This window comes from Callorhinus ursinus, unplaced genomic scaffold, assembly GCF_003265705.2.
Source record: "Callorhinus ursinus isolate GAN/ISIS: 27379988/994484 unplaced genomic scaffold, GSC_fseal_2.0 scaffold57, whole genome shotgun sequence".
In the NCBI taxonomy this organism is placed as follows: Eukaryota; Metazoa; Chordata; class Mammalia; order Carnivora; family Otariidae; genus Callorhinus; species Callorhinus ursinus.
The window spans coordinates 9,245,163-9,258,013 of record NW_027397119.1 but is presented as its reverse complement, the minus strand read 5'-3'; the positions used below and the strand labels follow the sequence as shown (position 1 = coordinate 9,258,013).

Sequence of the window (12,851 nt, the reverse complement as noted above, 5' to 3'; positions counted from 1 at the left end):
CCCCAAGCAGTTCTTCTCCCGGGTGTTGTAGCTGTCAATCTTCTGCTTGATCTCCTGCAGTGTGGGCGGCCGCTGCGTCTCCTCGGCGGGTTTACAGACATTCTGGGACAGACACAGAAGTGTGAGTGGGTACGCAGTGGTTCTCCCGATGAGAAAGGGGAGGACCACACCCTCCCAAAGACCTCGAATAAGGGAGCACCAGTCCCGCGCGGTGAAAACTAATCTCACGGGCGCAGGGTGAGAACAATCAGAGATAAATCCCAGTGGTGCCACTGGGTAGCCGGCCAGCTCCGGGGAAGTAACTGAAATCTAAGTCTCCTCACCTGTGAAATGGGAACAATGCCTACCCCCTCGGGCTTGCTGCGAGACTAATATGAACGTGCCCGGCACACGGGCACGGACGACGAATTCGGTGCATCAGCAGAACAGCATTTGCTTACCGAGGGTTACTAGGGAAAAGATTGCATTGAGATGCTATGGGAGCTGCAGAGAAATGCAAGGCACCGTCTCCCGGAGGAAGCAACAAGAGCCGGAGAGACAGGAATGTACACACGGTCCCAGCATATGCTGATGGGAGCGACAGCAATTCACCCAGACCCAGGGGACCAAGGGCACATGAGCATCAGTCCAGGCCCTACATCACTGGTCACAGTACCTTGCACATAATAAGTTCAGTTGCTTCTTGAACAACACAGGTTTGAACTGTGTGAATCCACTTACACAGGAATTTTTTTATATATAAATATAGTCCAGTGCTATAAATGTATTTTCTCTTCCTTATGATTTTTTAAGATTTTATTTATTTACTTACTTATTTATCTGAGAGAGAGAGAGGTTGAGCACGAGTGGGGAAGGGGCAGAGGGAGAGAATCTTCAAGCACACCCCCCGCTAGCCAACTCAGGGCTCAGTCCCACAGCACCAAGATCATGACCTGAGCCGAAATTAAGAGTTGGACGCTCAGCTGACTGAGCCACCCAGGTGCCCCTCCTTATGATTTTCTTAATAACATTTTCTTTTCTCTAGTTTACTTTAGTGTAAGAATGCAGCGTGTAATACATATAACATGCAAAATTGTGTTAATAGATCGTTCGTGTTATTGGTAAGGCTTCTGAGCAACAGCAGACTATTAGTGGTTAAGTTTAGGGGCTGTCAAAAGTTATACTCAGATTTTTGACTGTGCTGTGGGGGCAGCGCCCCCAACCCCCAAGTTGCTCAGGGGTCAACCATATATATTTGTCAAATGAATGAGTGAACCGGAAGGGAACAGGGGGCTGTTCTTCTACAATAATTGAGAGAATCGGCCTCCTCTCCTGGGGCATGGGGACAACCAACATCTACTTAGCACCTCCTCTGTACCGAGAACCTGGCAAGCACTGTTTCTTTTAATCCTCACAAACCTAAACTCTGTGAGATGGAGATTATTACCTACATTTTCAGGAGAGACAACCAGGGCTCAGAGGAGCTCAGTAACTTGAGTCGGTAGGTGCAGACCTGCAGGCGAATCCCAGGGCTGTTCTGCTGTGTTCTTACCAGGGGTTCCCCTGCTGCCCACCGCCCCCCCCCGCTCCCCCCCCCCCCAGGGAAGGGTAAGGGAAGAACAATGCTGAGGAACAAGATGGAGGTCATCGGTCTTCACACTGTGGGGGTGAATTCTGGGGTCTAAGCAACTCTGTCCCTCGATCACTTCCCTGCATTTCCTTCCACCTCACTGCCGCCCGCCCTCCTGATGCAGTCTTCATGCTGCCCGTGTGCGGCGGGAGCCACGGTTTGGGAAAACAAGTAAGTTGGTAAAAAGCAACCGAGAATTCGCCTGATTTTAGAAATCGAGCAGACTCGGGCCGGGTCAGGATTCTCCTTTGGCAAATGAGGAAACTGAGGCCCAGAGAAGCAGGGCCCCTGTGTTCTCCCGGCTGCCTCCCTGCCACCACCCAGCACCCTCCTGCAGCGGTGGGGTTTGGCCGACAGGTTTCCCAGCGGCCCCGTCGAGGCAACAGCACCCGGCGGAACACAAGAGGAATTCCATGCCCCCACCGGAGCCCGTCCTCGCAGTCCTCCCTTCAGCAAGCCGCCCCCAGAGATAGGGCACCCTCGGCAGGGTGCCCGCCCTTCCTCCTCCCACTCTCCAACCCGACAGAGCCGATAACGAGTCAGGTTCTGCGGCTGCCATGGGGAGCTGGTGTGGCCTCCCCATCACCCCTCTACCTGGAGATGAGCCGACACCCCTTTTCCATCACAGCATCTTCCCTTGGCCTCCCGCCCCTCCCCCCATCCTCTTCCTCAGGGATCCTGCCGGTACCAGCCCTGTGCTCCGTCCTTTCTCATACTCTCTCTCACGTACCACCTACGTCACTCCCATTTCACAGATCACAAAGCTGAGGCCTAGAGAGGTTAGGGAACACGCTTGTGGTGCCACTGCTAGTAAGCATCTGAGTAGAGCCTGGAACAGGGTGCATCCAAGTCTGGAGCCCATGTTCTTCTCAATTCACCACATGACAACTCTAGGACAGTCGCTTCTGCGACTCCCATAATGATCACTGAAATTCCATGCCATTCCATGGGGGCTGAGGTGTGCAGCTGTCAGACCAAGGCCCAGAAAGTATGGGCCCTGTGAAACATTCGTCCAAGGTATATCGGATGGGTGGGCCAGGCCCCAGAGGACTCAGGACCCAGGGGCACCATGTCCCCCACAAAGATGGCAAGGAGGGCCTTCCAATCTCTCAAGTGGGATGCGGCTGCCAGCACACAGGAGCCACCCTTTCCTGCATGGCCACTCGGGCCCTGGAACTGGACCTTGATTCCATCCAAGAGCACCCAAGGGGAAGCACACCCCTGGGCACCTCCTTTTGGCCTGAGGTAAGCAACAACCGATGTGAACCTCAGAGAGTGGCTTCATTCACTGGCGATGCATCAATCCGGGGATCCTCAAATGGAGCTCCTCATTCCCGGTCCATTCCCACAGCTAGTTCCCAGAAACACGGACCTCCCTGGAAACCCCCCCACAACTGGACCACCTCTCTGGGACCAGATGTACCCGGCCACGGCTCAACCATGGGAGCTGCCAGTCAGAAAGACCACTTATCTGGTTCCTATCCTGGGCTCCATTCTACCCATCTCTGAAGCACACAGGCTGTCCCCTCCTCAGGAGCTGACAGCTTTCTCATATTCACCTACCCAAAAAAGAGTTAAACAATGGAAAGGAAACTCCAGAAGCTCCTGGAAGATCTCCTCTCATTAGTTTCCAAGCGAGCTACAGACATTTCCCTGTAAGAAAAGGCAGCTGGTTCATGGCTTTCAAAGGTCAGTTATTCCAGGCCTGGGTTTGTGTATAGCAAAAGTCCAGCTGCTGTAAGTAAAGGTTTCTTCTTCCTGTTCCCCTTCTCTTCAGCAGGTAGCCCATCCATTCCTCCCCCTTGCCCACCACAAACCTGGGGAAGTGACGCAAGTGTCTGAGGCCACCCCTTCCAGGACTGACGCAGAAGATGGCCATCCTGATTTCACCACCCCATCCGGGAGTGCCAGGAGCCCTGTGTGGCCAGCATGTGGAGCCCACCCCCCAAGGCTGGAAGGTCGGCCCCCAGGGCTGGTATGGCTCCTGCCCACCCCATCTGGCAGACAAGCTCTGACCCACGGATTGAATGAATCACCTGCCAAAGTAGGCCAGCCAATCAGCCAGCAAGCCACAGTCGCGAGAGCCCACTAATCCTTTCCCCTCCCAGGGAGGGTACAGAATCTAGGCCAGTGGTTCTTAAACTCGGCTACACACGGAATCATCTACCAGATCTCTAGAAACACTGCTTGGGCTCCATCTTGGAGATTCTGATGTATGGTGTGGGGTACAGCCTAGGCATCGGGATTTTTTTTTACTCTCCCAGGTAATTCTAACGGGCAGCAATGTTTGAGGAGAACTGGTATAGACCCCTTGCGGGCAATTTCAGATGCCAAGCGTCCCCACCCAGCAGCACAATTAACGCTCCAGCACCCACAGATATTCACTGCCCCAAAGATTTACCTAAAAGGCAAGTATCCGCTGTGTGAACAAGATCAATAATATAGGCGTCTTCACGGGGTAAGGCAAAGACCTCTACTTTTATTCACCTGTCCGATTTTCAAGTCCTCAAAATGAAAGATTGGTTTCCCCCCACGGGTACGAAGCTAGAAACCAGGTAGATAGAGTTTTGTCTCCCCCGGGTGGCGCAAGATGGAGACAGAATGGGAACCTCACTCTGTTAGGATGTCACAAATTTCGGCATGGGCCGCTGAGGTGTCTCTTGCAGGGGGTTTGTGCGTCTCGGTGCAGCATGGAATGCATCTGTTCTGATTCGGCCCCTGGCTTTGGTGGCAGGTGGTTTAGCTGCTCCCATCGCAACCGGCACAGCCACGGCGCTGGTGAAAAATAGGTTTGTGCTCCCATATCCTGAGCCGTGGAAGGGGCTGTGTTGCCTCTCAGTACTCAAAGGTATTGGGGTACAGCTACATGAAAAGGCTAGGTGCTAGGAGTCCAAACAGATGCTCCCCTGAGACTAAGCCCCAAAACTTTCTATTAAAAATATCTTTGGGGCGCCTGGGTGGCTGTGTCGGTTAAGCATCCGACTCTTGATTTCAGCTCAGGTCATGATCTCAGGCTCCTGGGATTGAGCCCCGAGTTGAGCCCCGTGTTGGGCTCCATGCTCAGTGCAGAGATTCTCTCTCTCTCTGCCACTCCCCCCGCTCATACAAGCACGCTCTCTCTCTCTAAATTAATTAATTAATAACTTAAAAAATATATATATCCTCAACAACAAAATTCAGAGGATCATCCCCTGTGCTCTGTCTGGGGCCTACCTCAGAGCACAAAATTCAACCCCAAGTTGAATTTTACTTTAAGCAGAAACCCAAACGTCAGTAAATTCTGCATTCTAACCAATGACACGGGTCTTAATTTTGGTCACGGCGGAAGAAGAGGCTCTGGGTGAGTCCTGTGGTTTCTAGTACCCCCAGGTGGACACAGGGCAGCCTGCAGAAGCCCCAGCAATGAGGGGGGCCCCAGGGTGAGGAGGAGGCTCGGGAGCATCAGACACACTCTGACACATCAGCTTCTTTTGACCTGAATCACACAAACCTCACTTTTGCTAAAAACTTTACTCTCCCTCTTCTTAAACTTTTCAGTCTCTTCCTTCACGATGCTTTCATCGTATTGCTCCCGTCGGCCTGCCTGAGGTCCTTCACTCTTTCCAGGCCTCTCTGGCCACTCCTGCCCTGAACGATGGTGATGATGATCCGTATCAGTTCATGTCATCCTCACCACAAATTCATTGTCTTCCCGACTAGAGTGAATTTCCTTATGACTTACACCATACTTCTATTTCTTCTTATGCCCAGTGGCACCGAGCATGAAGCAGATAATAGATACTTGCTCAAGAACCTTCAATGTCTCCCCATTGCCTACAAGGGGTTGGGGGAGAGAAAGATCTTCCTTCTTCCTAGGAATTGCAGTGCAGTGAGCCTTGGATTTCAGCGCAGGCTGAGTTCTGTGAGAGAAGTACCTACTGCTCCCTTCCCTGTCACGGCATCCCAGAGCCTAGTTGCAGCTGGGAACAAGCAGAGGCTCAAGAAAAGCCTGCGGGACGAACATAAGCATGTAGTTTGGGTTCTGACCCCCATTACTAACTAAGCGATCTTGAGGAAATCCGATAACCTCTTTAAGCCTCAGTCTCTGTGCTCAGTTTCACCTATCGATTTGAAATACAAATCCTTCATTGCCTAATAGGATGCATGCAAAGGTAAGACCAGATGAGATCACAGCTGCAAACACATCGTGGACATGGTCAAACCCATCCAAAGGCACATACTATTCCTATCCTCCCGGGCCTACAAAGCCCTACCCCGAGGAGCCAGTCCCACTTCCCACTCTCCTGGAGCACTTTGTCAGGGTTGGCCGCCGTGCCATACAGTGTGTTCATTCCTCTCTCTGCACTGGCAGCGGGTGCAGAGAGGCTTTCCTAGCCATACGGTCTTCACTACAACTATGCAACCCTGGCCTTCATAGCTCAGAGCAGCCGCGGGCTGAGCGCCGCTGGGTTTCAGCAGAACCTGACTGCAGTCGCCCCGCTCCGCACCGGGGCGTGGGCGGTGTCTCCCGCTCAGAATGCGGAGCCCGCCACCCCCCCAGCGCCCTCTCCTCAGCACCTTGAATGAAGGGTCCCCGGCCCACGGCATTCTCCTCCTTCTCTGCTCTCCTTCAATACAGGTGATCCCTGCCATTTGAGTTCCCAAACGGAGAAAGGTTAATATAGAGGTCTGTGCTGGGCGCTGCCTGCCGCCTGAATGACACTCCTGTTGAGAGCCGTGGCCTCCCCCGGCACACCGGCCTTTTGTACTTCGCTCTCACTTCGTGGGCACTCTGGCCACAAGCAGGCAAAGGCTTCGTGGCTTCACTGGGGTTGGGCTTGCTCTCCTCCCGGCTCCCGTTGAGGAGGCAACACGCCGGCTGAGGAAGGGAGCCAGGTGGGCGGCCAGGCTCACTCCCTGGCTCAGGGACTGACTCCCAAACCCCAGCCCCGGGGCCCCGATGCCTCAGAGTCCTGTCGTGGCCAAGCTGCCAATTACCACATGCCCTGGGCCTCTGCATCCACCACTCCAAGGACCGCGGAGGTGCCTTCACAGCCTGTGTGGCCGCATTTGGGTCTAACTGTACGCTGCCTTTTATGGCTTAATTATTATTTCACATGTGTTAGTCTCATCTTCCCAATTAGATGTTCCCTGGAGGGAGACAGACGTGATGGCTGATGATTGTGCTGCTTTGGTACCCGCTGTGACGCTCCGTCGAGCTGTCCATGACCTCCAAGGAGGTGACCGGGACAGGGTGGGGTGGCCTGGGTGGCGCCAGCCTCGAGTCCTTACATGGACTGCAGTCAGGTCCAGGAGCACCTCCCACGGACCCGCACCCCAAGGGGCTGATGCTAAGGCCCGGGTTGCACGGGTTGCTGGCTCTGCCTGGCAGCCAGCCCTGCTCAGCTCTTTGCAGTTTCCTGGTCAGAACGAATGTAAGACCATCATGACCTGTGACCTCCAGCAAGTCACTTCCCCTCTGAGGGTGCCTCAGTGTCCTCCTCTGTGAAATCATGAAGTGAGACACTTCTGCAGCTCTACAAGTTTACCTCAAGGAGAGGGTGGTTTCTTTCATCACTGCTTCCTCTTCTATTTCAGAGAAGGGGTGGGGGTGGGGCCCCTCGGAGGATGGCCGGGCTTGCCCGAATCGCAGGGGTTAAGAACTGGCCTGAGACAGTACCCAGACGTTTCTAGCATCTATGGCGTGACTTGTCTCAGTACTGGCCGCTTGCTTTCTCTACTCGTCCGTCAGCAAGGCTCAAGGAGGTCTACACCTTCCTAACTCACACCACTCAAGAAAACAAAACAAAAACTACCCCGGAAGCCAGTCTCCATGAGCCTTTGCCACATTTCCTCTTTCTCAGCTCTTAGCAAATCTGTCAGCAGCCATTCTTCTGCCCCTGGGCGAAGAGCACCCCCAGGCCTATGTCAGCGGGGAGAGCCTCAGGCTCTACTGCGTGAGAAGGACCATCTGCAGACACCTTCCAGGCCACCCTGCTGCCCTGGAGCAGCGCGGGCCCCAAACACCTGATGTTTCTCTCATGCCCGTCCTAAACAGGGACCCCTGAGGGAAAGGGGCAGACACCCCTCTGTCTGGGCTGGGTTCGGAACGCCCTGCTCAATGCCCAGACCACACTCAAGGCTCACTGGTCCCTTGGTGACAGCCTCGACCAGATGGGAAAGAGGAAGCCCCACGGGGCCTCACCACAGGGCCCCCTTCCAGGTCCTGGAGGGCCCGTGTTCTGGAATGGCTGCCCCAGCCACACCCTGGACCCTGACGGGCTTGATTCTCCCAGAGCCCTCTCTGGCTCTGTCCAACATCCCAGAAATAAAAGGGTTGGAAACTCCTCAAGTGTGTTCTCCAGTAGGCTGTTCCCAGTAGAGGAAGGAAGGAAGGAAGTTTCAGCAGGGAGCCGTCCGTGTAAGCATAACCGTGCGGGATTTGGGATTTGAGCTGCTCTGACGGGGGGATGCAGAGGAGCAGGGAATAAGAACGGGGTGGGATTTGAGAAACTGGAAAGAGACCGAAGACAAAAACCTAGAGCAGATGGTCAATGCAGACAGTCAGTCAACAGTAACTGATTGAGTTGCCCACGGGGTGAGGGGCTGTGAAAGTCACCTTGGAACAGGAAACCGGCGGGCCGCGGTCCCCGTCCTTGGGAGAGCGCAGGCCACCTGCGGAGGGAAGGCAGAGGTGCGGGTCCCATGAAGAAGCACCAGACAGCGCGGCTCAGCGTATAGGGACCTGATGAGGGCCACGCCGGCGGGCTCCCCAGGCGGCCAGCATGGGGCCTGCGCACAGTGTCCCTCCCTCTCGCAGGCGGCCATCTCGGTCTACAAGCAGGGGCAGGTCATCTGGGGTGAGTCCAGGGCGGAGAACACCAGCCACCTGCAGGTGGCTGAGGGAGCCCCGTGGCCTTGGAGCTGCGGCCTCATGATCGTGACAAAAATCGCCAACAGGCCAGGGCCTCCCAAGTCACAATCCCATTTAGTCCCTGAAAGGACTCAGTGAGGATGGTAGGTTATTACCCAGCGTCCCTGCTCCTCACCCCTAGACGACACAGCCCTGCACAGCTGCGTGCCCTCAGTCTGTGCAGGCGGTCTCCCCGAGACTCGGATTTGTCTGTGAAGCACGGACAACAAGGCCCTCTTGACACATGTGTCGCAGAGATGAAACAAGACTGCACATCTGGAAGTGCTTAGCACACTGCCCATACACAGCAAGCACTCAATAAACAGTAGCTAGTGAACCGTCATGGTGGCCAGCAGCATCATCTGTAGGCAGCTGTCTGGCGGGGCAGAGGAAGGCTGGCTGGTGGGGCTGACTCAACACGGCAGTCCTCTTGCCTTCACCTTGACCTCTGACAGGCCTATCACAGAGCCATGTTACGACGCTGTGCGTCCTAAGCACTTTTGTCTTCGGGGCCAAGGGGCCCTCTTCCTCCATTAAAAAAAAAAAAAAAAAGATGGGAAATGTTATTTTAGGATCGCATTGATATAAAGAAAAATATATTACTATCAGATAAGAAAGCACATTCTTCAACCTAAAAGTTTATTTCTTCGCCCCTGATTTTAAGAGCAATTAAAACATTTTTGTGGGCCCATAAAGAACCGTGGGCCCTTCTGACACCACACACCACTGTGCCTCGTGGATAAGTCAGCAGGGGTCTCAACTCCCGAGTCCCAGGTAGGGTGACCAGGGACTGAGAGTTTTCTTGGAGTGCAAGACTTTCAGTGCTAGAATCAGGACAGTCCTGGGCAAACCAGTGTGTTTGCTTACCCTAGTCCCAGGGGCTCCCTTGCAGGCCTAGATAGACTCCATCCCTCTCAACTGTGGGCCCCAGAGACACTGCTTGCTCTCTATAAAGCTGCACGTACACTCTGCCCTGGGGGGCTCCCTGACTCTCTCCCTGGACCCCCTTCCCCCGCAGCCTGGCTGTGGCTGGGCACAGTGGCCCTGGCTGTCTCTGCCGATCAGCACACATCACACACATGCTGATCAGCTTGATGACAGAATGCAAGCTCCCCGAGGACAGGGACTGCCCCGATCACTGATGTAGCTCCCAGAACAGTGCCTGGCAGACAGAAGGGGCTCATTAAACACCCGCCTAATGAATAAAACAAAAAAAAGTAATAAGACATACGCACGTGCACACGCTTGTACACATGCACACAAAACCCCAAAACAAATATAGGGAGATTAAGAGGTTCCAGAATTGTATACAGCTCCTATAGGGTTCCTGGCCCATGGCACCTATCAACAGAGCACCCAGAACGAGCACTGTGGAGTGAGTCAGGGATGACGGTGGGCAGGGTGACAGAGTGGGTCCCAAGACCCCGTCCCAGGCTCCAGTCACTCTGGAGGCTGGATGCTGCTCTTTCAGAAACAATTTAAAGAGGATTCCACTGTAAATCGTATGTCTGACAAAGGATCACTATCCAAAATATCTAAAGAACCCCAGCAACCCAACAACAACAACAACAACTAAAAGACCCAACTTTAAAAATGGACAAAAGACTGGAATAGACATTTCTCCAAAGACAAACAGATGGCCAATAAGCACAGGAAAAGAGGCTCAACATCACTCATCATTAGGGACATGTAAATCAAAATCACAATGAGATGCCACCTCATACTCATTAGGATGGCCGTCATCAAAAACCAAGAAAATAGCAGGCATTGGCAAGATCGTGGAGAAAATTGGAACCCTGGGCATTGCTGGTGGGAACGTGAGATGGTGAAGCCACCTGGTAAATGGACTGGCAAGTACTTGAAAGATTAAATGCAAAGCATCACCAGATTATCCAGCAAGGCTACCTCTGGGTTGATACCTACAAGAAGTAAGAACGAAGACTCAAACAGGTATTTGCACACTCCTGCTGACAGTGGCATTCTTCACAATAACAAAAGATGGAAGCAACCCACTGACGGATGGATAGATAAACAAAGCGTGGTGTAGACAGGCCGTGGAATATTACTGACCCATAAAAAAGAAGGAAATTGTGGCACATGCTACATGGATGAACCCTGAAAACATTACACTAAGTGAAATAAGCCAGGCACAAAAGGACAGATGCTGTGTGATTCTAGTTACAGGAGGTTCCTCGAGTCAGTCAAGTTCCCAGGGGCAGAAAGTAGAATGGGGCTGGCTGTGGGGAGAGGGGGATGGGGAGCTGCTGGCTAATGGGGACAGAAACGGTCTGGAGATGGTGGTGCGACTGGCTGCACAACACTGTCAATGTACTTATGCAATGTCTATTTTATCACAATTTTTAAAAAGGAGATTCCAAGGGCAGGGGCAACTGGAGGCCTTGTAGCCGGCTAGTTTCATCTGGTTCCCATACAGTTGGGAGTGTCCCTTACTTTCTATCTTCCACGCAAGTGAGCAGTCAGTCCCACTTGTGAGCAAGGTGGCCCTCATCCTGCACGGGCTGGCTCTTTGGGCGCCGGCCACTCTCCTGCACGACTAAGAAATGGCTGGACCCTCGGGCTGCCCCAGACAGCCGAGCCCAACTCAGAGGAGCTCTACAGCGAGCTGAGCGTCTTAGAGCTTCCCAGGGGACTCTCCAGAGAGGGGCTCAGGCACACAGATCTAGAAGGGGCCTGGAGACGAACTGGCCCAGGCACCCCCATTCTGGAGCAACCATAGTTGTTAGGTGACTCAAGGCGCAGGGACTCCCCAACTTGCCTCACATGCTCTCCCTTCAGCCTGCCATGGCTGGCCACGGTCAAGGAGCTATGTCTGGCCTTCCAACTTCATACATCCTAGGGACATGGATGTGTCAGCAAAAGGAAGATTTGGGGAAACACTTCTTTCTCTCTGTCTTCTTTCTTCTGCAGGCTCCAGCGCCATGGCATATTCTCAAAGTCATCGAGCTGGGAGCTGGGAACAGGCTCGCCTTCAGGGCCATGCATCCGCACCTCCAAACTGCGTCCTCCCTCTCCCACACTGGAACCTCCCTGCACAAGGACACTCTGAAGAGGGCTTCCTCAGCTTCTCGGACAATCCCATGTGCTCTGAGAGCACAGAGCCAAAGCCAGCAGGGAGGGCATGGGAAGGGGGTGGCTTTAGAAGCCCCGCTCGTGTGCTCTAATTACAGGCCACTCCTGGGCTGCCCGGGACGTGGGTGCCCTGGCCACAGGAGCCCCCTCTCCCACCACGCGCCGGCTTCAGCTCGGCTGGAGCTCCCCGCAGTGCCATGGGGGATTCAGATGATTCAGCAGTGGAGAGCGGTGCGGGGGGGGCCGGGACCCAGGGCCCAGCACGGCCTGCACTGCCCTGCGGGAAGGGGTGCAGTCCCTCTTGGCTCCCTCTCCCTGGAGACCCCACCTGTGCCCTCGGCTTTGCAAGCGGGGTGGTGCCGGAGCCTCTTCACCAGCCCACACATGGCCTCTTGTCACAGTGTCACCGGCCCGGACACACTGAAATGTGTCTCGGTCGGTTATCAGGTAACTCTGAGTCTTCTCAAGTGTGTGTCCTCCTGCTGTCACACAGGCTCAGGGGTGGGGACATTTGGTTTCCTCCCACTGGCAAGAGCTTTCAGAGAAGCAGTACAGCTTAAGGGCTAGGAGGTCTGGCATCAGACTCAGGCCCAAATCCTGGATCTGCCCCTTCCTGCTACGAGACCCACTTCTGTGCCTCAGTTTCTCCACTGTTAGATGGAAAGCACAAATGAGTCTGCACATGGAAAGCACTTAGAACAGTGCCTGCCACACATCAAGGCCCGATAATTCACTGCCATTATTATTCATTCTAACCATTTCCCAGCAGAGCCCTAGCTCCTGCCCTCTCTCTGTTCTGTGAACAGAGCTTTATGCTTCCACATACCCTATTTGTGAAACCCCCCTCCGCACGTCAAAATTCATCACCCATCTGCATATCTTGAGATGGCCTTTATTATCCCAGAAGGAGAAAGTGAGGCCTGGAGCAGTAAGCATGCTTCCTGAGGTACACACAGTGAAGGCTTGTGGCTTGGCTTTCCAGGCCCGTTAATGGGCTTGCTTAAGGGCCTGGGTCCCCTGAGCAGCATGCCCCCTCCCCACTCTACCTGGGCCAACAGAGGATGCTCAAACTACTGGGACTGCCAAACCGGGGTCTTGCTGAGAAGTAAACTGGGAAATGAAAACAAACAAGAAGTGGGTTGGTTCCTCCCCCTCCACCTGCCACTCTCCATGGCAGAAAGGCAACCAGAAGAAACCTGTCATAGGAGGCTCTCCCACCTCCTCACATGGGCCCCTCGGCATGAACCCCCCCCCCCCCCC

The 12,851-nt window shown here is 54.0% G+C and overlaps 1 protein-coding gene across 2 annotated transcripts in view; it reads right to left on the bottom strand.

The window, feature by feature from the left end:
* RASSF5 (Ras association domain family member 5) overlaps window positions 1-12,851 on the bottom strand; it is a 65,281-nt gene that overhangs the window by 6,191 nt on the left and 46,239 nt on the right. For both annotated transcript variants that reach the window (XM_073884515.1, XM_073884516.1), the window contains one exon: window positions 1-102. This exon is cut by the window's left edge and continues 7 nt beyond it. In XM_073884515.1, coding sequence (XP_073740616.1) covers window positions 1-102 — 102 coding nt within the window. The remainder of the gene's footprint in view (window positions 103-12,851) is intronic.